Source organism: Kogia breviceps, chromosome 1 (assembly GCF_026419965.1).
Source record: "Kogia breviceps isolate mKogBre1 chromosome 1, mKogBre1 haplotype 1, whole genome shotgun sequence".
Taxonomy (NCBI): Eukaryota; Metazoa; Chordata; class Mammalia; order Artiodactyla; family Physeteridae; genus Kogia; species Kogia breviceps.
Genome location: NC_081310.1, coordinates 161,022,393 through 161,046,073, shown reverse-complemented (window position 1 = coordinate 161,046,073; position 23,681 = coordinate 161,022,393). Strand labels below are relative to the sequence as shown.

Here is a 23,681-nt window from a genome sequence, read left to right as displayed (position 1 = left end):
CATAGAACTACCATACGACCCCACAATCCCACTACTAGGCATATACCCTGAGAAAACCATAATTCAAAGAGTCATGTAACAAAATGTTTATTGCAGCTCTATTTACAATAGCCAGGACATGGAAGCAATCTAAGTGTCCATCAACAGATGAATGGATAAAGATGTGGCACATATATACAACGGAATATTACTCAGCCATAAAAAGAAATGAAACTGAGTTATTTGTAATGAGGTGGATAGACCTGGAGTCTGTCATACAGAGTGAAGTAAGTCAGAAGGAGAAAAACAAATACTGTATGCTAACACATATATATGGAATCTAAGAAAAAAAATGTCATGAAGAGATTAGTGGTAGGACGAGAATAAAACACAGACTTACTAGCCATCATGAGTATGGGGCATAGCCATCACATACCAGGTAGCACATGCCAGACATCAGAAAGGAGAAAGGAAGAGGCAAAAAGAGTACACCTTCTAGTCAAATCACCTTAAGAATCTTCCTGAAAGTCTCATACATACGTCTAACTGGCCATTATTTACTCATATTGCCATACTCAGCATAAGTCATGTTGCCATTCCCAGCAATGAAATGAAGATTAAATAAAAGCCATAGATTAGAAATGGTAGAGAAAAAATATGAGCCTCAAACTTTTATCACTTTGGAGCTACCTACTCTACATGCCATGGAGTCCCTACCTCTGAATTTCTTTTAGGTGGATGACAAATATATTGTACCTTACTTAAACCATTATTTTGGGATTTCTACTGCATATAGCAAAACCCAATCCTCATTTCAAAAGAAGGAGCCCTATGTTATGTTTGATAATTAGATTCATTTTCCTGAAACATGTTTATCTCTTCAAGGTTTTTAATTACTTATTAAAGTATATAAGACTCAACTGAAATTGTGCCATACTAAAGACAAAGGATTTTTAATAAGTCAAGTTTCTGGATGACTGAATCATATAAAAATATTCACACACTGAAACCAATACATTCTTAAGGATTTTATCCAGTTTGAAGGTTGAGAAACCTTCATGGCCATCTAGGCTGTCAAATTCATCACAGAAATTTCATTGAGTGCAATCAAACTAAAAATTCATTTACAAAAATAAACTAAGTTTCACTATAGGAATCCCATCAGTATTGCAATAAGAACACTTAGAAACCACAGAATTTCATTTGGTGTTTCAACTTCTGTGTCAGAGCCAATACTCAAGACATTTTTATTCCCAGAGTCTGCTGCCTTCTCTTCTTTTTTAAAGTATACATATGCCTAAATAACATGATGATGCAGAAGCAGCAAGGGCTCCAACTGCTATCCAATCTAATGAGATCTATTAGTTTATAAATAGTTTGGCTACCATTTCCCTGATATTTGCCCCCAACCCCCTCATACACGAAACCTTAAATTGTAACTTGATTAGAAAGAGTAAGGTAGAGCCCCCTTACCTAACAAAGTTCTCCTTGTAGTCTGGAAAGATCCTAAGGGCAACTCTGGAGAGTGAAAGCAATAATAAAGAATGAGACAAGGCTGTGATATTAGTAGCCAAAACTTGTTCCCCTGAACTGAAAAAACTGCTCCCAGGTAAGTTTGCTCTAAAAACAGTGTAATTCAGTCATTCGGTGCATATTTCAGACAGATTTTATTACCCTCTGGCTTGATGGAAAAATATTTCATAATGCCCCAGCCACTATTTATTCGCATTAGGTAAATACTATATATTCTGATTCTCATGAGGGTCACATCCAGATAAAGGGTAGTTAACAGGGTTCCAGGCAAATGGATTCAATAAATGCATATTTGTAAGTAATTTACTGTATAGTTTATCATATATTCGCTTTCAATTTTCAAGGTAAAATGTTGTTATTGACTGTGGTTGCTTTTCCTTCACTTCCTCAAATCACCATCATTCATCAGAAACGTGTCAGAATACAAACACATTTATCCTATATGTTAAGAATGATGTGATGACCATTTCAAATAAAGAGATAAAATATGCTATAGAATCTGTCTTCAAGTTTACAATCTAATAGATGGAACATATCAGAACTCAGAGGGAGGTTAGGTAAAAAAATAAAAAGAATATGCTAAAAAGCAGAGTTTTTCAAGATATACTTTTCTATCTATGCTCTAGAGCTCTAAGTTTTAGATCAATATTATCAATCATACTGTTTACTCAACGTTATGTCAGGAAGTATAGAGAATAAAAAGTTATAAATAAAATTTAATAACCATTTAATAAACAACCATTTAGAAGACTTAAGGACTGAGTGACTGTAAGTTGGCAGCATGGGAAGATGCACAGCTTGAATCTCCCCACAACTAGGGAGCTTTCCAGATGTTGGTGAGGAACCTCGACACCCAAGGAGATGGGAGGAACCCCCAAGCAAACTGCGAGGATGAGTGGGGACTGAGGTGGGAGGAGAAGCGGAAGCTGGACAGGACAGGCGCCCCTGAGGGGTGGCTGGGATTGGGGAGGGGTTCCTATGCCTGGAGGGACCCTGGGGGGCTCTGATCAGGGGGGAGCATGCCAAGCATTTCCCTTGCCCAATCAGTCCGGGAAGGCTGCCCGGCTCTTGGGTCAGGTCCTATGCCCTCAGAGGCCCCTTCATGCCACGTTGGTCCTGGGGGCATAGGAAGGAGGCAGGGGAGAAGAGGAGAGGCAGGCAGGACGGGCTCTCCAGGACCGGAGGAGCAGGAGAGGAGTGGAGTGTGGGCGTTTGGCACGCCCACTTGAGCCCGGGAAGCCTGGGCTCTCAGGCCAGGTACCCCGTCCTCTGAGACCAAAGGCACACATGGGCCCATTCTGCTCAGTTTAGCCCAAACCCCACCACACCAACCCCCCAGGGCCTTTTCAAGACCTGTGGAACCTAAGCATAAGCCCTGCCCACCACCTAAACCCTGTCCCTGCCTAAGCTTCACCCCCCACAGCCAAGACCTTTTCCACCCTTTTTTCTTCTCCTCTTTTTAAATTTCATCTATATTTTTATTTTTATATTCTTTCTAACATATCTCTTAGTTTCCTAGTCTAATTTAATTTTTATTCTTTCTTATTGTTCACCTTTTTTATTTTTCCATGTTACACAGCTTGTGGGATCTTGGTTCACAAGCCAGGGGTCCAGCCAACGCTCCTGAGGTGGGAGCTCCAAGTCCGAACTACTGCATGAACAGAGAACCTCAGACCCCAGGGAACATTCCTTGGAGTGAGGTCTCCCAGAGGTCCTCATCTTGGCACCAAGACTCAGCTCTACCCAACAGCATACAAACTCCAGTGTTGGAAGCCTCAGGTCAAACAACCAGTAACACAGGAACACAATCCCACCCATCAAAAAGAAAATAATAATAAGATGGGAAAAAAATATGTCACAGATGAAGGAGCAAGGTACAAACCTACAAGACCAAATAAATGAAGAGGAAAAAGGCAATCTAACTGAAAAACAATTCATAGAAATGATTGTAAAGATGATCCAAACTCTTGGAAACAGAATGGAGGCACAGAATGAGAAAATACAAGAAATGTTCAACAAAGATCTAGAAGAACTAAAGAACAAACAAGCAGAGATGAACAATACAATAACTGAAATGAAAAATACACTAGAAGGAAACAATAACAGAATAACTGAGGCAGAAAAACGAATAAGTGAGCTGAAAGAAAGAATGGTGGAAATAACTGCTGAGGAGCAGAATATAGAAAAAAGAATGAAAAGAATTGATGACAATCTCAGAGACATCTGGGACAACAGTAAATGCACCAACATTCGAATTATAGGGGTCCCAGAAGAAGAAGAGAAAAAGAAAGGGTTTGAGAAAATATTTGAAGAGATTATAGTGGAAAACATCCTTAATATGGGAAAGGAAATAGTCATCCAACTCCAGGAAGCGCAGAGTCCCATACAGGATAAACCCTAGGAGAAACACACCAAGACACATATTAATCAAACTAACAAAAATTACAGACAAAGAAAAAAATATTAAAAGCAGCAAGGGAAAAGCAAAAAAATAACATACAAAGGAATCCCGATAAGGTTATCAGCTGATTTTTCAGCAAAAACTCTGCAGGCCAGAGGGAGTGGCAGGATATACTTAAAGTGATAAAAGAGAAAAACCCACAACCAAGATTACTCTACCCAGCAAGGATCTCATTCAGATTCGACAGGGAAATCAAAAGTTTTTCATACAAGGAAAAGCTAAGAGAACTCAGCACCACCAAACCAGCTTTAGATCAAATGCTAAAGAAACTTCTCTAGGCGGGAAACACAGAAAAGAAAAAATCCACAAAACCAAACCCAAAACAATTAAGAAAATGGTAATAGGAACATACATATCAATATAATAAACTTGAATGTAAATGGATTGAATGCCCCAACCAAAAGACACAGACTGAATGGATACAAAAACAAGACCCATATATATGCTGTCTACAAGATACACATTTCAGACCTAGGGACACATACAGAAAGTGAAGGGTTGGAAAAAGATATTCCATGAAAATGGAAATCAAAAGAAAGCTGCAGTGGCAATACACGTATCAGGTAAAATAGACTTTGAAATAAAGACTGTTACAAGAGATAAGGAAAGAAACTACATAATGATCAGGGGTTAATCCAAGAAGATATAACAATTATAAATGTTTGTGCACCCATCCTGGGAGCACCTCAACACATAAGGCAAATGCTAACAACCAAGAAAGGAGAAATCGACAGTAACACAATAATAATAGGGGACTTTAACACCCCACTTACACCAATGGACAGATCATCCAAACAGAAAATAAAAAAGAAAACACAAGCTTTAAATGACACAACAGACAGGATAGATTTAATTGATATTTATAGAACATTCCACCCAAAAGTGGCAGAATACACTTTCTTCTCAAGTGCACATGGAACATTCTCCAGGATACATCACATCTTGGGACAGAAATCAAGCCTTGGTAAATTTAAGAATATTGAAATCATACCAAGCATCTTTTCTTACCACAACACTATGAGATTAGAAATCAATTACAGGGGAAAAAAACTGTAAAAAACACAAGTACATGGAGGATAAACAGTGAGCTACTAAATAACCAAGAAATCACTGAAGAAATCAAAGAAGAAATTTTTTAAAAATACATAGAAACAAATGTCAAGGAAAACACAATGACTCAAAACCTATGGGACACAGCAAAAGCACTTCTAAGAGGGAAGTTTATAGTAAGTCAATCTCACCTCAAAAAACAAGAATGAATAAGTGAGCTGAAAGACAGAATGGTGGAAATAACTGCTGAGGAGCAAAATATAGAAAAATGAATGAAAAGAATATAAATAAACAATCTAACCCTACACCTAAGCAACTAGAGAAAGAAGAACAAAGTAAACACAATGTCAGTAGACGGAAAGAAATCATAAAGATCAGAGCAGAAATAAATGAAATAGAAATGAAGAAAACAATAGGAAAGATCAATAAAACTAAAAGTTGGTTCTTTGAGAAGATAAACAAAATTGATAAACCTTTAGCCAGACTCATCAAGAAAAAATGGGAGAAGACACAAATCAATAAAATTAGAAATGAGAAAGGTGAAATCACAACTGACACAGCAGAAATACACAGGATTATAAGAGACTACTACAAACAACTATACGCCAATAAAATGGACAACCATGAAGAAATGGAAAAATTCTTTGGAAAGGTACAATTTTCCAAGACTAAACCAGGAAGAATTAGAAAACATAAACATAAAAATCAAAAGTAATGAAATTGAAACTGTAATTTAAAATCTTCCAACAAACAAAAGTCAAGGAACAGACAGCTTCACAGGCGAATTCTACCAAACATTTAGGGAAGATCTAACACTGATCCAGTTCAACCTCTTCCAAAAAATTGCAGAGGGAAAAAAACTCCCAAATTTGTTCTATAAAGAGGCCGTCACCCTGATACAAAAACCAGAAAAAAGATACCACACACAAAAAAGAAAATTACAGAACAATATCATTGATAAACATAGACGCAAAAATCCTGACCAAAATTCTAGCAAACAGAATCCAAAAACACATTAAAAGGATCATACACCATGATCAAGTGGAATTTACCCCAGGAATGCAAGGATTCTTCCGTATATGCAAATCATTCAATGTGATACACCATATTAACAAACTAAGGAATAAAAACCATATGATCATCTCAATAGATTCAGAAAAAGCTTTACACAATATACAACACCCATTTATGATAAAAAACCTCAAGAAAATGACAGAGGGAACCTACCTCAACATAATAAAGGCCATATATGACAAGCCCACAGCATAGATCATACTCAATGGTGAAAAACTGAAAGCATTTCCACTAATATCAGGAACAAGAGAAGGATGTCCACTCTCGCCACTGTTATTCAAAATACTTTTGGAAGTCCTAGCCATGGCAATCAGAGAAGAAAAAGAAATAAAAGAAATACAAATTGGAAAAGTAGTAAAATTGTCACTGTTTGCAGATGACATGATACTATACATAGAAAGTCCTAAAGATGCCACCAGAAATCTACTACAGCTAATCAATGAATTTCATAAGGTTGCAGGATAGAAAATTAATGCACAGAAATCTCTGGCATTCCTATACACTAACAACAAAAAAATCAGAAACAGAAATCACAGAAACAATCCCATTTACCATCAAAACAAAAAAGAATAAAATACTTAGGAATAAACCTACATAAGGACTCAAAAGAATTGTACTCAGAAAACTATAAAACACTGACGAAAGAAATCAAAGATTACATAAACAGATAGAGAAATATACCATGTTCTTGGATTGGAAGAACCAATATTGTGAAAATGACTATACTACCCAGAGAAATCTACAGATTCAGTGCAATCCCTATCAAACGACCAATGGCATTTTCACAGAACTAGAACAAAAATTTTCACAATTTGTATGGAAATGCAAAACACCACGAATAGCCAAAGCAATTTTGAGAAAGAAAAATGGAGATGGAGGAATCAGGCTCCCCGACTTCAGACTATATTACAAAGCTACAGTAATCAAGACAGTATGGTACTGGCACAAAAAACAGAAATACAGATCAGTGGAACAGAAAGCCCAGAGACATACCCACACACATATGGTCACTTTATGACAAAGGAGGCAAGAACATACAATGGAGAAAAGACAGCCTCTTCAATAAATGGTGCTGGGAAAATTGGACAGCTACATGTAAAAGAATGAAATTAGAACACTACATAACACCATATACAAAAATAAACTGCAAATGGATTAAAGACCTAAATGTAAGAGTGGAAACTATAAGACTCTTAGAGGAAAACATAGGAAAAACAGTCATTGACATAAATCACAGCAAGATCTTTTTTGACCCAACTCCTAGAGTAATGAAAATAAAAACAAAAATAAATAAATGGGACCTAATTGAAGTTAAAAGCTTCTGAACAGCAAAGGAAACCATAAAAAAGATGAAAAGAAAACCCTCAGAATGGGAGAAAATATTTGCAAATGAAACAATGGACAAAGGATTAATATCCAAAATATACTAACAGTTCATGCTGCTCAATATCAAAAAAAAAAACAACCCAATTTAAAAATGCGAGGAAGACCTAAATACATATTTCACCAAAGAAGACATACAGATGGCCAAGAGGCACATGAAAAGATGCTCAACATCACTAATTATTAGAGAAATGCAAATCAAATCTTCAATGAGGTATCATATTACACTGGTCAGAATGGTCATTACCAAAAAATCTACAAACAATAAATTCTGGAGAGAGTGTGGTGAAAAGGGAACTCTCCTGCACTTTTGGTGGAAATGTAAATTGATACAACCACTATGGAGAACAGTATGGATCTTCCTTGAAAAACTAAAAACAGAACTACCATATGACCCAGCAATCCCACTACTGGGCATATACCCTAAGAAAAGCATAATTCAAGAGGACACATGTATCCCAATGCTCACTGCAGCACTATTTATAACAGGCAGGACATGGAAACAACCTAAATGTCCATCGACAGATGAATGGATATAGAAGATATGGTACATATATACAATGGAATATTACTCAGCCATAAAAAGAAATGAAATTGAGTTACTTATAGTGAGGTGGATGGACCTAGAGTCTGTCATACAGAGTGAAGTAAGTCAGAAGAGAAAAACAAATACCATATGTTAAAGCATATATACGGAATCTAAAAAAAAAAAAAAAATGGTACTGATGAACCTACTGGCAAGGCAAAAATAAAGATGCAGAGTAGAGAATGGACTTGAGGACACAGTGCGGGGGGAAGCTGGGAAAAGTGAGAGAAGCATCAACATATATGCACTACCCAATGTAAAATAGATAGCTAGTGGGAAGCAGCAGCATAGCACAGGGAGATAAGCTCGGTGCTTTGTGACAACTTAGAGGGTGGAAGGGAGGCTCAAGAGGGAGTGTATGTGGGGATATATGTATGCATATGGCTGATGCACTTTGTTGTACAGTAGAAACTAACACAGCACTGTGATGCAGTTATATGCCAATAAAGATGTATAAAAAGAAACATAACTATTTATAGGTGTTATGTCATGTACTTTATAATCCACCCAAAAAAAGTGTAGTTTCTCATCCTTAAGAAACTCACAATACAAAAAAAATTAGTATACTAGAAGAAACCTTTGTTTCAGAGCAGATTTTGTTTTGCAAATTATAAATTATTGGTTAACTTCTTAATTTTTATTGAGCTTAAATCTCATTTGTAACATGCAAAGAGGAATGTTTGTTCAAATAAGGTTTGAATAATATATCAAAAAGTTATATTAATGGTCTTCAAATTGTGCTTCAGGGGCCATAGAGTTTGAATCCCATGAGGTGTCACATGGAACTGTGAGACGTTTAAAAACCACTGACATAAACAAGACATCTTTGGGAAAGAGTGCTTACCAGTTTCTCAAAAGCCAAAGGAGAAATGGTAGATTAAGCCTAGATTGTGGAGAGCCTCAAATGTGTGGTCAAGGAATTTGGTTTTGCAGTGTCAGTTATAAGGAACTGGAGATGACCTGATTGAAGCAAAAATTTTAGAAAAATAATTTGTCATTAATGTATATATATAATGTATATTAATATAAAGTAAGATCAACTAGAGGTAGCAAGTAAAAGTGGAAAAGCCTTCAGAAATATATTACAGTGATCTAAGTATAGTTTAATAAAAGGTGTAACTAGACTGAGCACAGTGGAAATACAAAGGAAAGAATACATCAAAGAAAACTGAAGCAGATCATGGATCAGTTCTGAAAAACACATGGAAAAAATCAAATGTTATCTCAGAAAAACGGCAGGTAATAGGGGCAAAAACAAAAGTCACTTAACAGATTCTAACAGTCAAACATCAAAAACAGTCCATGATTTTAAAAAAATGTTGAATCAAAATGAGACCAAACTAGCCATTAGGTGACAGGAGAGAGGTGTCAAAAGTGAATAGAAGAAGATAACAGAATAGGAGCTAACAGGGTATAAATAGAAACCAAGATCAAGAACTAGCAAAGTTGAACAAAGAATTATTTGTGGAAATTCAAGAAGATGCAGTATGGACTAATTTAATTTCAGGAGATGGAATCTAGTAGGCACCAGGCACCTTTTAACTGGCTAGCTCAGCTAATAGCACACAGGCACTATTAGTCTTCTTAAATGTTTGGGATCAGCACCTAACAAGGACATAGTGGGTAATAATATAGAGAGACAAAGGAAAGGAGGAATCAAAGTTGTTTCACAGTTCAGATGCTGGATAATTTGAAAATTAATAGCAGCATTCATTAAAACAGGAAAGCCCAGGTTATTGGGATAGTTCAAGATATCAGATGTAAAAAGTCTGAAGCATGAGGCAACAGAGGAAATACCCACAAAGAAATTGAAAGTGCAAAATTAGCACAATGCCTAGCACACAGCAGGTAATAAACATTTGCTGGATGAATTAATGAATAAATGAACAAGTGAATTTATTTGAAATACATGAAAATGAATTTAAAATAGCATGAAAAAGTGCATAAGGATGATGACTCAGAGAAAGCCACTGAATTTGACAAACAAGTCATTGGTAACCTTCAAAGAGTAACATGATATAGGAAAACACCAAGCAGTTGTAAGCCAAAAAGATAAAGATTTCAAAAGAAGAGGAGCAGTACCATAATATACATCTACAAGAGACTGGGCAAAAAAAGAGAATAGAATAAACTGGTTAGCAAACATAAACCTCACATGGCATATATAACCAAAAATTATGAACTACTGCTTTATGAAAAATGAGTTCCATTTGTCCCTATGAGCCCAGTTACACAGCGGGGTTCCTAAAAGCACTTTCTTGGCCACATGTCTCAGAATTCATCATAATTTGTCGAATATCCTTGAAAAAAATCCCTCAAAATGCCACTGCTAAGAGAATCTGGGAAGATGGTTGAAGGGAAGCACCAGGAATCTGTCTCCCAACCTAGGCAACAACTGCAATTTCAGATTCTGTCTGATATACTTATTTTTGAACTATGGAATCTGTTGAATGCTGCAACTTACAGGGGAAGACTTATACAGTAAATTGTGGGTTATTTTGGTCAATTTCAGCTCTTAGAATAGTTACAGGTACCCATCTCTCACCCCCAGACATGTGGCAGTTGCAGCTGTTCCTGAAGCACCTTCCACGTGACTTTGTGGAAGAAACTATTCCTGAAAAAGATCTAATGACAGATATACTAGAAAGAAAAAAAAAACTTTTAAACAATGGTCTTAAAGATGCTCAAAGAACTAAAGGAAGATGCTCAAAGACTAAAGTCAAGAAAATGATGTGTGAATAAAATGTAAATACCCACAAGAGACAAAAACCCTAAAAAGAAACCAAAAAGAAATTCTGGAGCTGAAAAGTACAATAACTAAAATGAAAAATTCACTAGAGGGCAGACCTGAGCAGGCAGCAGACAGAATCAATGAACTTGAAGATAGGACAATAGGAATTATCAAAGCCAAGGGATAGAAAGAAAAAACACATTAAAGAAAAGTGTACAGAAATTAAGAGACCTGTGAAACACCATCAAGTGGGCCAACATTCATATCATGGGAGGGCAGGAAGAAGCAGAGGAAGAGAAATGGGCAGAGAGAACAATGGAAAAAATAATGGCTGAAAATTTCCCAAATTTGATAAAAGACATGAATATAAACATCCACCAGGCTCAACAAACTATAAGTAACATGAACTCAAAGAGACCCACACCAAGACACATAATCAAACTTTCAAAAGTCAAAGACAAAGAAAGAATCTTCCAAACACCAGGAGAAGCAACTTATTCCAAAGATCCACAATAATTTTACCATCAGGATTCTCATCAGAAACTTTGGAGGTCTGAAGACAGTGGGCTGATATATTCAAGGTGCTGGAAAAACAAAAACAAAACTATCAACCAAGAGACCTATATCTGGCAAAATCGTCCTTCAAAAGTGAGGAAGAAATAGAGACATTAACAGATAAATAAAAGCTGAGGGAGCTTGTGACCACTAGACCTGCCCTTTAAGAAATGCTCAAGGGAGTTCTGCAAGGTCAAATAAAGGGGCACTAGAGATTAACTCAAAGGCATACAAAGGAAAAAAGATCAATAAAGGTGATTACATGGACAATTATAAATCTAGTAATATTGTAACAATGATTGTAACTACTTTTTTTCGACATAATTTAAGAGACTAATACACTTAAAGGAAAAAACAAGTATTAGTGTAAAAGCTGATATTAATATAACTTTTTTAAAATTCTTTTTTGGCTTTAGCATATGGACCAATGCATTTTATCATAGAACTAAACCACAAAGCTATCAGTAATCTGTTCATAAATATTAGGTTCTCTTCACTTTGCACTGAGATTAATCACCTGCAAACAGTACATGATTTTCTTGGTTCAAAGAAACTGTTGATTAATCATATTAAAAAGGGAATTTTTGAAATGAAAACATAATGATTATGTATTTCTTTTTTCTTACTTTTTTTAATTTTTGAATTTTATTTATTTTTTTATACAGCAGGTTGTTACTAGTCATCAATTTTATACACATCAGTGTATACATGTCAATCCCAATTGCCCAATTCAGCACAACACGATCCCCACACACCCGTGACTTTCCCCCCTTGGTGTCCATATGTGTGTTCTCTACATCTGTGTCTCAAATTCTGCCCTGCAGACAGGTACATCTGTACCATTTTGCTAGGTTCCACATACATGCATTAATATACGATATTTGTTTTTCTCTTTCTGACTTACTTCACTCTGTATGACAGTCTCTAGATCCATCCACATCTCAACAAATTACTCAATTTCATTCCTTTTTATGGCTGAGTAATCTTCCATTGTATGTATGTACCACTTCTTCTTTATCCATTCATCTGTCGATGGGCATTTAGGTTGATTCCATGACCTGGCTATTGTAAATAGTGCTGCAATGAACATTGGGGTGAATGTGTCTTTTTGAATTATGGTTTTCTCTGGGTATATGCTCAGTAGTGGGATTGCTGGCTCATATGGTAATTCTATTTTTAGTTTTTAAGGAATCTCCATACCGTTCTCCATAGTGAGTGTATCAATTTACATTCCCACCAACAGTGCAAGAGGGTTCCCTTTTCTCCACACCCTCTCCAGCAATTGTTGTTTGTAGATTTTCTGTTGATGTCCATTCTAACTGGTGTAAGCTGATACCTCATTGAAGTTTTGATTTGCATTTCTCTAATAATTAGTGACGTTGAGCAGCTTTTCATGTGCTTCTTGGCCATCTGTATGTCTTCACTGGAGAAATTTCTATTTAGGTCTTCGGCCCATTTTTGGATTGAGTTGTTGGTTTCTTTAATATTGAGCTGCATAAGCTGTTTATATATTTGGGGGATTAATCCTTTGTCCGTTGATTCATTTAAAAATATTTTCTCCCATTCTGAGGGTTGTCTTTTCATCTTTTTTATGGTTTCCTTTGCTGTGCAAAAGCTTTAAGTTTCATTAGGTCCCATTTGTTTATTTTTTTCCTTCCATTACTCTAGGAGGTGGATGAAAAAAGATCTTGCTGTGATTTATGTCAAAGAGTGTTCTTCCTATGTTTTCCTCTAAGAGTTTTATAGAGTCCAGTCTTACACTTAGGTCTTTAAGTCATTTTGTGTTTATTTTTCTATACAGTGTTAGGGAGTGTTTTTTGTTTGTTTCTTTGTTTTTTGTTTTGGTTTGGTTTTTTTGCGGTACGCAGGCCTCTCACTGTTGTGGCCTCTCCTGTTGCGGAGCACAGGCTCCGGATGCGCAGGCCCAGTGGCCACGGCTCACGGGCCCAGCCGCTCCACGGCATGTGGGGTCCTCCCAGACCGGAGCATGAACCCACGTCCCCTGCATCGGCAGGCAGACTCTCAACCACTGCGCCACCAGGGAAACCCAGGAGTGTTCTAATGTCATGCTTTTACATGTAGCTGTCCAGTTTTCAAAGCACCACTTATTGAAGAGACTGTCTTTTCTCCATTGTATATCCTTCCCTCCTTTGTCATAGATTAGTTGACCATAGTTGCATGGGTTTATATTTGGGCTTTCTATCTTGTTCCATTGATCTATGTTTCTGGTTTTGTGCCAGTACCATACTGTCTTGATTACTGTAGCTTTGTAGTATAGTCTGAAGTCAGGGAGTCTGCTTCCTCCAGCTCCATTTTTTTCCCTCAAGACTGCTTTGGCTAGTTATGGTCTTTTGTGTCTCCATGAAAATTTTAAGATTTTTTAGTTCTGGTTCCGTAAAAAATGCCATTGGTAATTTGATAGGGATTGCATTGAATTTGTAGATTGCTTTGGGTAGTAGAGTCATTTTCACAATATTGATTCTTTCGATCCAAGAACATGGTATATCTCTCCATCTGTGGTATCATCTTTAATTTCTTTCATCAGTGTCTTATAGTTTTCTGCATACAGGTCTTTTGTCTCCCTAGGTAGGTTTATTCCTAGGTATTTTATTCTTTTTGTTGCAATGGTAAATGGGAGTGTTTCCTTGATTTCTCTTTCAGATTTTTCATCATTAGTGTATAGGAATGCAAGAGATTTCTATGAATTAATTTTGTATCCTGCAACTTTACCAAATTCATTGATTAGCTCTAGTAGTTTTCTGGTGGCATTTTAAGGATTCTCTAGGTATACTATCATGTCATCTGCAAACAGTGACAGTTTTACTTCTTCTTTTCCAATTTGGATTCCTTTTATTTCTTTTTGTTCTCTGATTGCCATGGCTAGGACTTCCAAAACTATGTTGAATAATAATGGTGAGAGTGGACATCCTTGTATGGTTCCTGATCTTGGAGGAAATGATTTCAGTTTTTCACCATTGAGAATGATGTTTGCTGTGGGTTTGTTGTATATGGCCTTTATGATGTTGAGTTAGGTTCCCTCTATGCCTACTTTCCAGAGCTTTTATCATAAAAGGCTGCTGAATTTTGTCAAAAGCTTTCTCTGCATCTATTGAGATGATCATATGGTTTTTATTCTTCAATTTGTTAATATGATGTATCACATTGATTGATTTGTGTATATTGAAGAATCCTTGCATCCCTGGGATAAATCCCACTTGATCATGGTGTATGATCCTTTTAATGTGTTGTTGGATTCTGTTTGCTAGTATTGTGTTGAGGATTTTTGCATCTATATTCATCAGTGATATTGGTCTGTAATTTTCTTTTTTTGTAGTATCTTTGTTGGGTTTTGGTATCAGGGTGATGGTGGCCTCATAGAATGAGTTTGGGAGTGTTCCTTCCTCTGCAATTTTTTAGAAGAGTTTGAGAAGGTTGGTGTTAGCTCTTCTCTAAATGTTTGATAGAATTTGCCCATGAAGCCATCTGGTCCTGGACTTTTGTTTGTTGGAAGATTTTTAACCAGAGGTTCAATTTCATTACTTGTGATTGGTCTGTTCATATTTTCTATTTCTTCCTGGTTCAGTCTTGGAAGGTTATACCTTTCTAAGAATTTGTCCATTTCTTCCAGGTTGTCCATTTTATTGGCAAAGAGTTGCTTGTAGTAGTCTCTTAGGATGCCTTGTATTTCTGTGGTGTCTGTTGTAACTTCTCCTTTTTCATTTCTAATTTTATGTATTTGAGTCCTCTCTCTCTTTTTCCTGAGTCTAGCTAATGGTTTATCAATTTTGTTACCTTCTCAAAGAACCAGCTTTTAGTTTTATTCATCTTTGCTATTGTTTTCTTTGTTTCTATTTCATTTATTTCTGCTCTGATATTTATGATTTCTTTCCTTCTACTGACTTTGGGTTTTGTTTGTTCTTCTTTCTCTAATTCCTTTAGGTGTAAGGTTAGATTGTTTATTTGAGATTTTTCTTCTTTCTTGAGGTAGGCTTGCATAGCTATAAACTTCCCTCTTAGAACTGCTTTTGATGCATCCCATAGGTTTTGAATCATGGCATTTTCATTGTCATTTGTCTCTAGGTATTTTTTGTTTTCCTCTTTGATTTCCTCAGTGATCTCTTGGTTATTTAGTAACATATTGTTTAGCCTCAATGTATTTGTGTTTTTTACATTTTTTTCCCTGTAATTCATTTCTAGTCTCATAGCTTTGTGGTCAGAAAAGATGCTTGATATGATTTCAATTTTCTTAAATTTACTGAGGCTAATTTGTGACCCAAGATGTGATCTATCCTGAAGAATGTTCCATGTGCACTTGAAAAGAAGGTGTAATCAACTGTTTGGGGATGGAATGTCCTATAAATATCAATTAAATCTATCTGGTCTATTGTGTCATTTAAAGCTTCTGTTTCCGTATTTATTTTCACTTTGGATGATCTGTCTATTGGTGTAAGTGAGGTGTTAAAGTCTCCCACTATTATTGTGTTACTGTCAATTTCCTGTTTTATAGCCGTTAGCAGTTGCCTTATGTATTGAGGTGCTCCTATGTTGGGTGCATATATATTTATAATTGTTATATCTTCTTCTTGGATTGATCCCTTGATCATTATGTAGTGTCCTTCCTTGTCTCTTGGAACATTCTTTATTTAGAGTCTATTTTATCTGATATGAGTACTGCTACTCCAGCTTTCTTTTGATTTCCATTTGCATGGAATATCTTTTTCCATCCCCTCACTTTCAGTCTGTATGTGTCTCTAGGTCTGAAGTGGGTCTCTTGTAGATAGCATATATATGGGTTTTTTTTTTTTTTTGAATCCATTCAGCAAACCTGTGTCTTTTGGTTGGAGCATTTAAATATTCATGTTTAAGGTAATTATCGATATGTATGTTCCTATGACCATTTTCTTAATTGTTTGGTGTTTGTTTTTATAGGTCTTTTTCTTCTCTTGTGTTTCCCACTTAGAGAAGTTCTTTTAGCATTTGTTGTAGAGCTGGTTTGGTGGTGCTGAATTCTCTTAGCTTTTGCTTGTTTGTAACACTTTTGATTTCTCCATCCAATCTGAATGAGATCCTTGCTGGGTAATGTAATCTTGGTTGTAGGTTCTTCCCTTTCATCACTTTAAGTATATCATGCCACTCTCTTCTGGCTTGTAGAGTTTCTGCTGAGAAATCAGCTGTTAACCTTATGGGAGCTCCCTTGTATGTTATTTGTCTTTTTTCCCTTGCTGCTTTCAATAATTTTTCTTTGACTTTAATTTTTGCCCATTTGATTACTCTGTGTCTCGGCGTGTTTCTCCTTGGGTTTATCCTGTATGGAACTTGCTGTGCCTCCTGGACTTGGGTGCCTATTTCCCTTCCCATGTTAGGGAAATTTTCGACTATAATCTCTTTAAATATTTTCTCTGGTCCTTTCTCTCTCTCTTCTCCTTCTGGGACCCCTATAATGCAAATGTTGTTGCGTTTAACGTTGTCGTTGTCCCAGAGGTCTCTTAGGCTGTCTTCATCTCTTTTCATTCTTTTTTCTTTATTCTGTTCTGCAGCAGTGAATTCCACCATTCTGTCTTCCAGGTCACTTATCCGTTCTTCTGCCTCAGTTATTCTACTGATTCCTTCTAGTGTCGTTTTCATTTCAGTTATTGTATTGTTCATCTCTGTTTGTTTGTTCTTTAATTCTTCTAGGTCTTTTTTAAACATTTCTTGCATCTTCTCGATCTTTGTCTCCATTCTTTTTCCAAGGTCCTGGATCATCTTCACTATCATTATTCTGAATTGTTTTCCTGAAAGGTTGCCTATCTCCACTTCGTTTAGTTGTTTTTCTGGGGTTTATTCTTGTTCCTTCATCTGGTATGTAGCCCTCTGCCTTTTCATCTTGTCTATCTTTCTGTGAATGTGGTTTTTTGTTCCACAGGCTGCAGGATTGTAGTTCTTCTTGCTTCTGCTGTCTGCCCTCTGGTAGATGAGGCTATCTATGAGGCTTGTGTAAGTTTCCTGATGGGAGGGACTCTAATATTAATATAACTTTGATGCATAGTACCAAATCTTGTTTTCTACATAATTTAGAAGAGTAATGCATTTAAAAGAATTATTAGTTTAAGTTTTTGGATACACAATGTATGAAAATGTCACTTGGGGACATCTACAACCAAAGGTGTAGGGATAGGGTATAAAAAAAAGAGTGTTTGTATATTATGGAAATAAAACTGGTATAAAGTCAAATTAGAGTGTTATAACTTTATAATGTTAAATGTAATCCCCATAGCAATCACAGAGAAAATAGCTGTTGAATAAACATAAAAGGAAATTAGAAAGGAATTTTAAAATTTCACTACAAAAAAATATATATACACAAAAAAAAGCAGGAATAAAGGAAATGAGGGACGAAAAACAGCTATAGGACACATGAAATACAAAGAGCTCAATGACAGAAGCAAGTCCTTCCATATTAGTAATTAATGTAAATTGATTAAAATCTCTAAAAGACAGAGATTGGCATAATAGATAAAGACACATAATTCAACAATACAGAAAAAGACATTAAATATTAATAAGACTCAATACAGCAAGAAAACATAATAATTATAAATATTTACACACCTAATGACAGGCCATTAAAATATATGAAGCAAAAATTGACAGAGTTGAGGGGAGAAAAAGATAGGTCTACAATAGTAGTTGGAGGCTTCAATATCCTACTCACAATAATAGATAAAAGAAGCAGACAGAGACTAGTAAGGAAATAGATGACTTAACACAAAAGACAACCTAAATCTAACAGACATTTACAGAACACTATGCCCAAAAACAACAGCATACACATTCTTCTCAAGTGCACATGGGACATTTTCCAAGATAGATTATATGTTAGGCTACAAACTAAGTCTCAATATATTTTTATTGTGGTATAATTGACATAATATTTTACTACTTACAGGTGTACAACATAATTCAATAATTGTATGCAATGAAAAACGATCACCACAATAAGTCCAGTTAATATCTGTCACCATACATTGTTTAAAATTTTCATTCTTCTGATGAGAACTTTCAATATCCACTCTCAAATATGCAATAGAGTATTATTAACTATAGTCATCATGCTGTACATGATAGCCAAGGACTTTTTCATTTTATAACAGGAAATCTGTACATTTTGACCCCCTTCAGCCATTTCACCAACCTCCACCCCCCACCTCAGGCAGCTAGAAATCTGTTCTCTACATCCATGATCTCAGCTTTTTGGTGTGTTTGCTTGTTTTTAGATTCCACATATAAGTAAGATTACATTGTATTTATCTTTTTCTGTCTAACTTATTCACTAAGCATAATGCCCTCAAGGTCTAACCATGTTGTCACAAATGGAAAGATTTTCTTTCTTTTAATGGCTGAATAACATTCATATTTTTCATATCAAAATAATATATATGTTTTTTCTTTACCCATTCATCCATCAGTGGACATGCAGGTTGTTTCCACATCTTGGCTATTGTAAATAATGTACAGTGAACATTAGGGCACAGATATATTTTTGATTTACTGTTTTCATATTCTGTGGATAATTACTCAGAAGTGGAATTGTTGAATCATATGTAGTTCTATTTTATTTTTTTTTGAGGAACCTCTGTACTGTTTCTCATAATGATTGACCCAATTTATATTGCCATCAACAATGCACAAGGCTTGCCTTTTTTCCAGTTCCTGCCCAACACTTGTTATTTCCTGTCTTTTTGAGGACAGCCATTCTAACAAATATGAAGTTATTATATCTCACTGTGGTTTGACTTCCATTTCCCTAATGATTCATGATGTTGAGCCTCCTTACATGTACCTGCTGGCCTGCTATATGTCTTTAGAAAAATGTCTATTCAGATCCTCTGCCCATCTTTTAATCAGATTGTATTTTTGCTATTGAGTTTTATGTATGATTTCTTTATATATTTTGGATATTAACCCCTTATCAGATATATGATTTGTAAATATTTTCTCCAATTTAGTATGTCACCTTTCCATTTTACTGATGGTCTGCTTTGCTATGCACAAATTTTTAAATTTCATATATTTCTACTTGTTTATTTTTGCTTTTATTGCCTTTGCTTTTGGTGTCATATCCAAAAAGTCATTGCCAAGACTTATGGCAAGGAGCTTACCACCTATATTTTCTTCTAGGAGTTTATGGATTCAGGTCCTACATTCAAGTCTTTCATCAATTTTGAGTTAACTTTTGTGTATGGTGTGAGATAGTGGTCCAGTTTCATTCTTTTGCATGTGGCTGTCCAGTTTTCCAAACACCACTTATTACAGACACTGTTATTTACCCATTGTATATTCTTGGCTTCTCTGTCTTAAACTAATTGGCCATATATATGTAGGTTTATTTCTGGGCTCTCTATTCTGTTTCATTTTTCTATGTGTCTGTTTTGTGCCAGTACCATACTATTTTTATTATTATAGCTTTGTAATATAGTTTGAAATCAGGAAGCATGATGCTTCTAACTTTTTTCTTCTTTCTATAGATTTCTGTAGGAAGTATGAATATTTTTAAATATTCATACTTCCCATCCACTGGCATAAAATGTCTTTCTATTTATTTGTTCCTTCTTCACATAATGTCTCATGCTTTTCAGTGTTCAGGTCTTCCACCTCCTTGGTTAAATTAATTCTGAGGTATCTTACTCCTTTTGATGAAATTGTAAATGGGGTAGAATTGATTTTTAAAATTTCTCTTTCTGATAATTCTTAGTGGATAGAAATGTGACTGATTTTTTGTACATTGATTTTGTATCTTGCAACTTTACTGAAATCATTTATTAGTTTCAAAAGGGTTTTTTTTGGTGGAGTCTTTAGGATTTTCACATGTCATCAGCAGTGACAGTTTTACCTCTTCCTTCCAATTTGGAGGCCTTTTACTTCTCCTTCTTGCCTAATTGCTCTGGCTATGATTCCAATACTACACTGAATAAGAGTGGTGAGAGTAGGCATCCTTGTCTTGTTCCTAATCATCAAGGAAAGCTTTAAGCTTTCCATCATTGAGTATGATATTAGCTGTTGGCTTGTCATATATGGACTTATTAGGTTGAGGTACATTCCCTCTATACCCACTTTGTTTAGAATTTTTATCAGATATGTTGAATTTTACCAAATGCTTTTTCTGTATCTATTGAGATGATCATATGATTTTTGGTCTTCATTTTTTTTAATTAATTTTTATTGGAGTATAGTTGATTTACAATGTTGTGTTAGTTTCTGCTGTACAGCAAAGTGAATCAGTTATACATACACATATATCCACTCTTTTATACACTTTATTCCCATATAGATCATTACAGAGTATTGAGTAGAGTTCCCTGTGCTATATACAGTAGATTCTTATTAGAAATACAGCCATCCTTTGTTTTTTAATGTTTTGCATCACACTGATTGACTTGCAGATGTTGAACCATGCTTGCATCCCTGGAATAAACGTGATTTGATCATGGGATATGATCCTTCTTTACATATTGTTGAATCCAGCTTACTAATATTTTGTTGAGGAATTTTGCATCTACACTCATCAGGGACATTGGCCCATACTTTTTGTTTATTATGGCGCTCTTCTCTAGTTTTGGTATCAGGGTAACGCTGGCCTCATAAAATGAGTTTGGAAATGTTCCCTCTATTTTTTGAAAGAGTTTGAGAAGGATTGGTATAAATTCTTTTAGTATTTGGAAGAATTCATCAATGAAGCCATTTGGTCCTGGACTTCTCTTTGTTGCAAGGTTTCTGATTCTTGATTCAATCTCCTTAATAGTAATCAGTCTGTTCAGATTTTCTATTTCTTCATGATTCAGTCTTGATAGGTTGTATATTTCTAGGGATTTTTCCATTTCTCCCAGGTTGTCAAATGGGCTGGCATATTAGTTGCTCATAGTAGTTTCCTATAAGCCTTTTATTTCTGTAGTATCAGTTTAACTTATCCTTTTGCATTTCTGAAAATGAATATATATATATATATATATATATTCATGAATTTTCCAGTGTTTTTCTTGTAATTGATTTCTAGTTTCATATCATTGTGGTTGGAGAATATGCTTGATACAATTTCATTCTTCTGAAATTTATTAAAACTTGTTTTGTGGCCTAACATATGATCTATCCTGGAGAATGTTCCATGTACACTTGGGAAGAATGTGTATTCTGTTGCTTTTGGATGGAATATTCTGTATATAACTGTTAAATCCCTCTGGTTTAACATTTGTTTAAGGCCAAAGTTTCTCTATTAAGTTTCTGTCTAGATGACCTATCCATCAAAATAAGTGGGGTATTAAAAACTCCCACTATTATTGTATTGCTGTCTATTTCTCCCTTTAGATCTGTTAATATTTGCTTTATACATTTTGGTGTTCCTATGTTGTGTGCACAAATATTTCAAACGTTATATCCTCTTATTGAATTGACCAATTTTTCATTATGTAATGTCCTTCTTTGTCTCGTATTACAGTCTTTGTTTAAAAGGCTCTTTTGTATAACATAAGTATAGCTACCCCAGCGTTCTTTCCATTTCCATTTGCATGAAACATCTTTTCTCATCCCTTCACTTTCAATCTGTGTGGGTCTTTACATCTGAAGTCAGTATCGTGTAGGCAGTATATAAATGGGTTTTACTTTTGTAGCCATTCAGCCACTCTATGTCTTTTGATTTGGAATATAGTCCATCTACATTTAAAGTAATTATTGATAGATATGTATTTATTGACATTTTGTTAAATTTTTCTAGCACTTTTGTGGTTCCTCTTTGTCCCTTTCTTCTTCTGTTCCTCCCTTCCTTTGTGATTTGATGACTTTCTTTAGTGCTATGTTTAGATTCCTTCACCTTTACCTCTTGTGTGCCTACTATAGGCTTTTGCTTTGTAGTTACCATGAGGCTTATATAAAACATCTTATATTTATAACCATCCATTTTAAGTTGATAGCAACTTAATTTGACTGCATTCTAAACCTGTACATTTTTACTCTCTCCCAATCCACTTTAATGTTTTTGATGTCATATTTTATATCTTTTTTATCTTGTGTATCCCCTAAGTAATTATTGTAGCTATAGTTAGTTTTACTACATTTGTCTTTTAACTTTCATACTAGCTTTATAAGTGATTAATCTACTACCTTTATTATACTTACCTATACCGGTGAGATTTACACTTTCACATGTTTTCTTGTTATTAATTAGCACCCTTTCTTTTCAGCTAAAAGAAGTCACTTTAACATTTCTTGTAAAACTAATTTAGTGGTGATTAACTCCCTTAGCTTTTGCTTGTCTAGATAACTCTATCTTTCATTCAATTCCAAATGATCACTTTGCTGGGTAGAGTATTTTTGTTTGGAAGGTTTTTTCTGTCAGCATTTTACAATATATCATGTCAAAAATGTCAGTAGATTTTTTTAAATAGATATCATACAAAATATCTTCTCTGCCCACAATGGGATTAAGTTAGAAATCAAAAAGAAAAGTAAAACTGGAAAGTTCAAAAAATTGTGGAAGTTAAACAACACAATGTTAAACAACCAACAATCAAAGAAGAAATCACAAGGGAATTTAAAAATAATTTAGGGACAAATGAACATGAAAACACAACAAATCAAAACTTATAGGACACAGCAAAAGTAGTGCTGAGAGGAAATTTAGCGCTATAAAGGCTTACATTGAAAAATAAGCTCAAATCAACAACCTAACTTTAAAAATTAAGAAACTAGAAAAAAACACACTAAACCAAAAGCAAGCAGAATAAATAAAAAAAGATTAGAGAAGAAATAAGTAAAATAGAGAATAGAAAAGCAGGAGAGAAAATTAATGAAACCATAAGTTGGTTCTTCAAAGATTGCAACAAAATTGACAAACTTTCAACTAGATGGACTAAGAAAATAGGAGAGAAGACTCAAATTACTAAAATCATAAATGAAAGTGGGGACATTACTGCTGATTCAAAAGAAATAAATAGCATTATAAGAAAGGACTATGAATAATTATATGAAAAAATTGTATAGTCTAGTTGAAATGGACAAATTTCTAGAAACACAAAACCTTCCAACACTAAATCACAAAGAAACAGAAAATTTGAAAGGCTATACATAGTAAGGAGATTGAATCAGTAATCCAAAATCTCCCAATAAAATGAAGCCCTGGACCTGATGGCTTCACTGGTGAATTATACCAAACATTCTTCTCAAACTTTTCCAAAAAACTAAAGAGGAGAGAACATGTCCTCACTTATTCTATGAGGCCAGCATAATTCAGAAACAAAAGCCAGAAAAAGACGTACTACAAGAAAACTACAGACCAATATCCCTTATGAACATTGATG

General features: G+C 35.1%; 1 protein-coding gene across 5 annotated transcripts in view; it reads right to left on the bottom strand.

Moving 5' to 3' along the window:
- AGBL4 (AGBL carboxypeptidase 4) overlaps positions 1–23,681 on the bottom strand; it is a 1,382,976-nt gene that overhangs the window by 1,285,322 nt on the left and 73,973 nt on the right. Inside the window, exon 2 of one of the 5 annotated variants that reach the window (XM_067008193.1) lies at positions 1,453–1,497. The exons of the other annotated variants lie outside the window; for them this stretch is intronic. Coding sequence (XP_066864294.1) covers positions 1,453–1,497 — 45 coding nt within the window. The remainder of the gene's footprint in view (positions 1–1,452; positions 1,498–23,681) is intronic. 5 annotated transcript variants of the gene reach the window in all.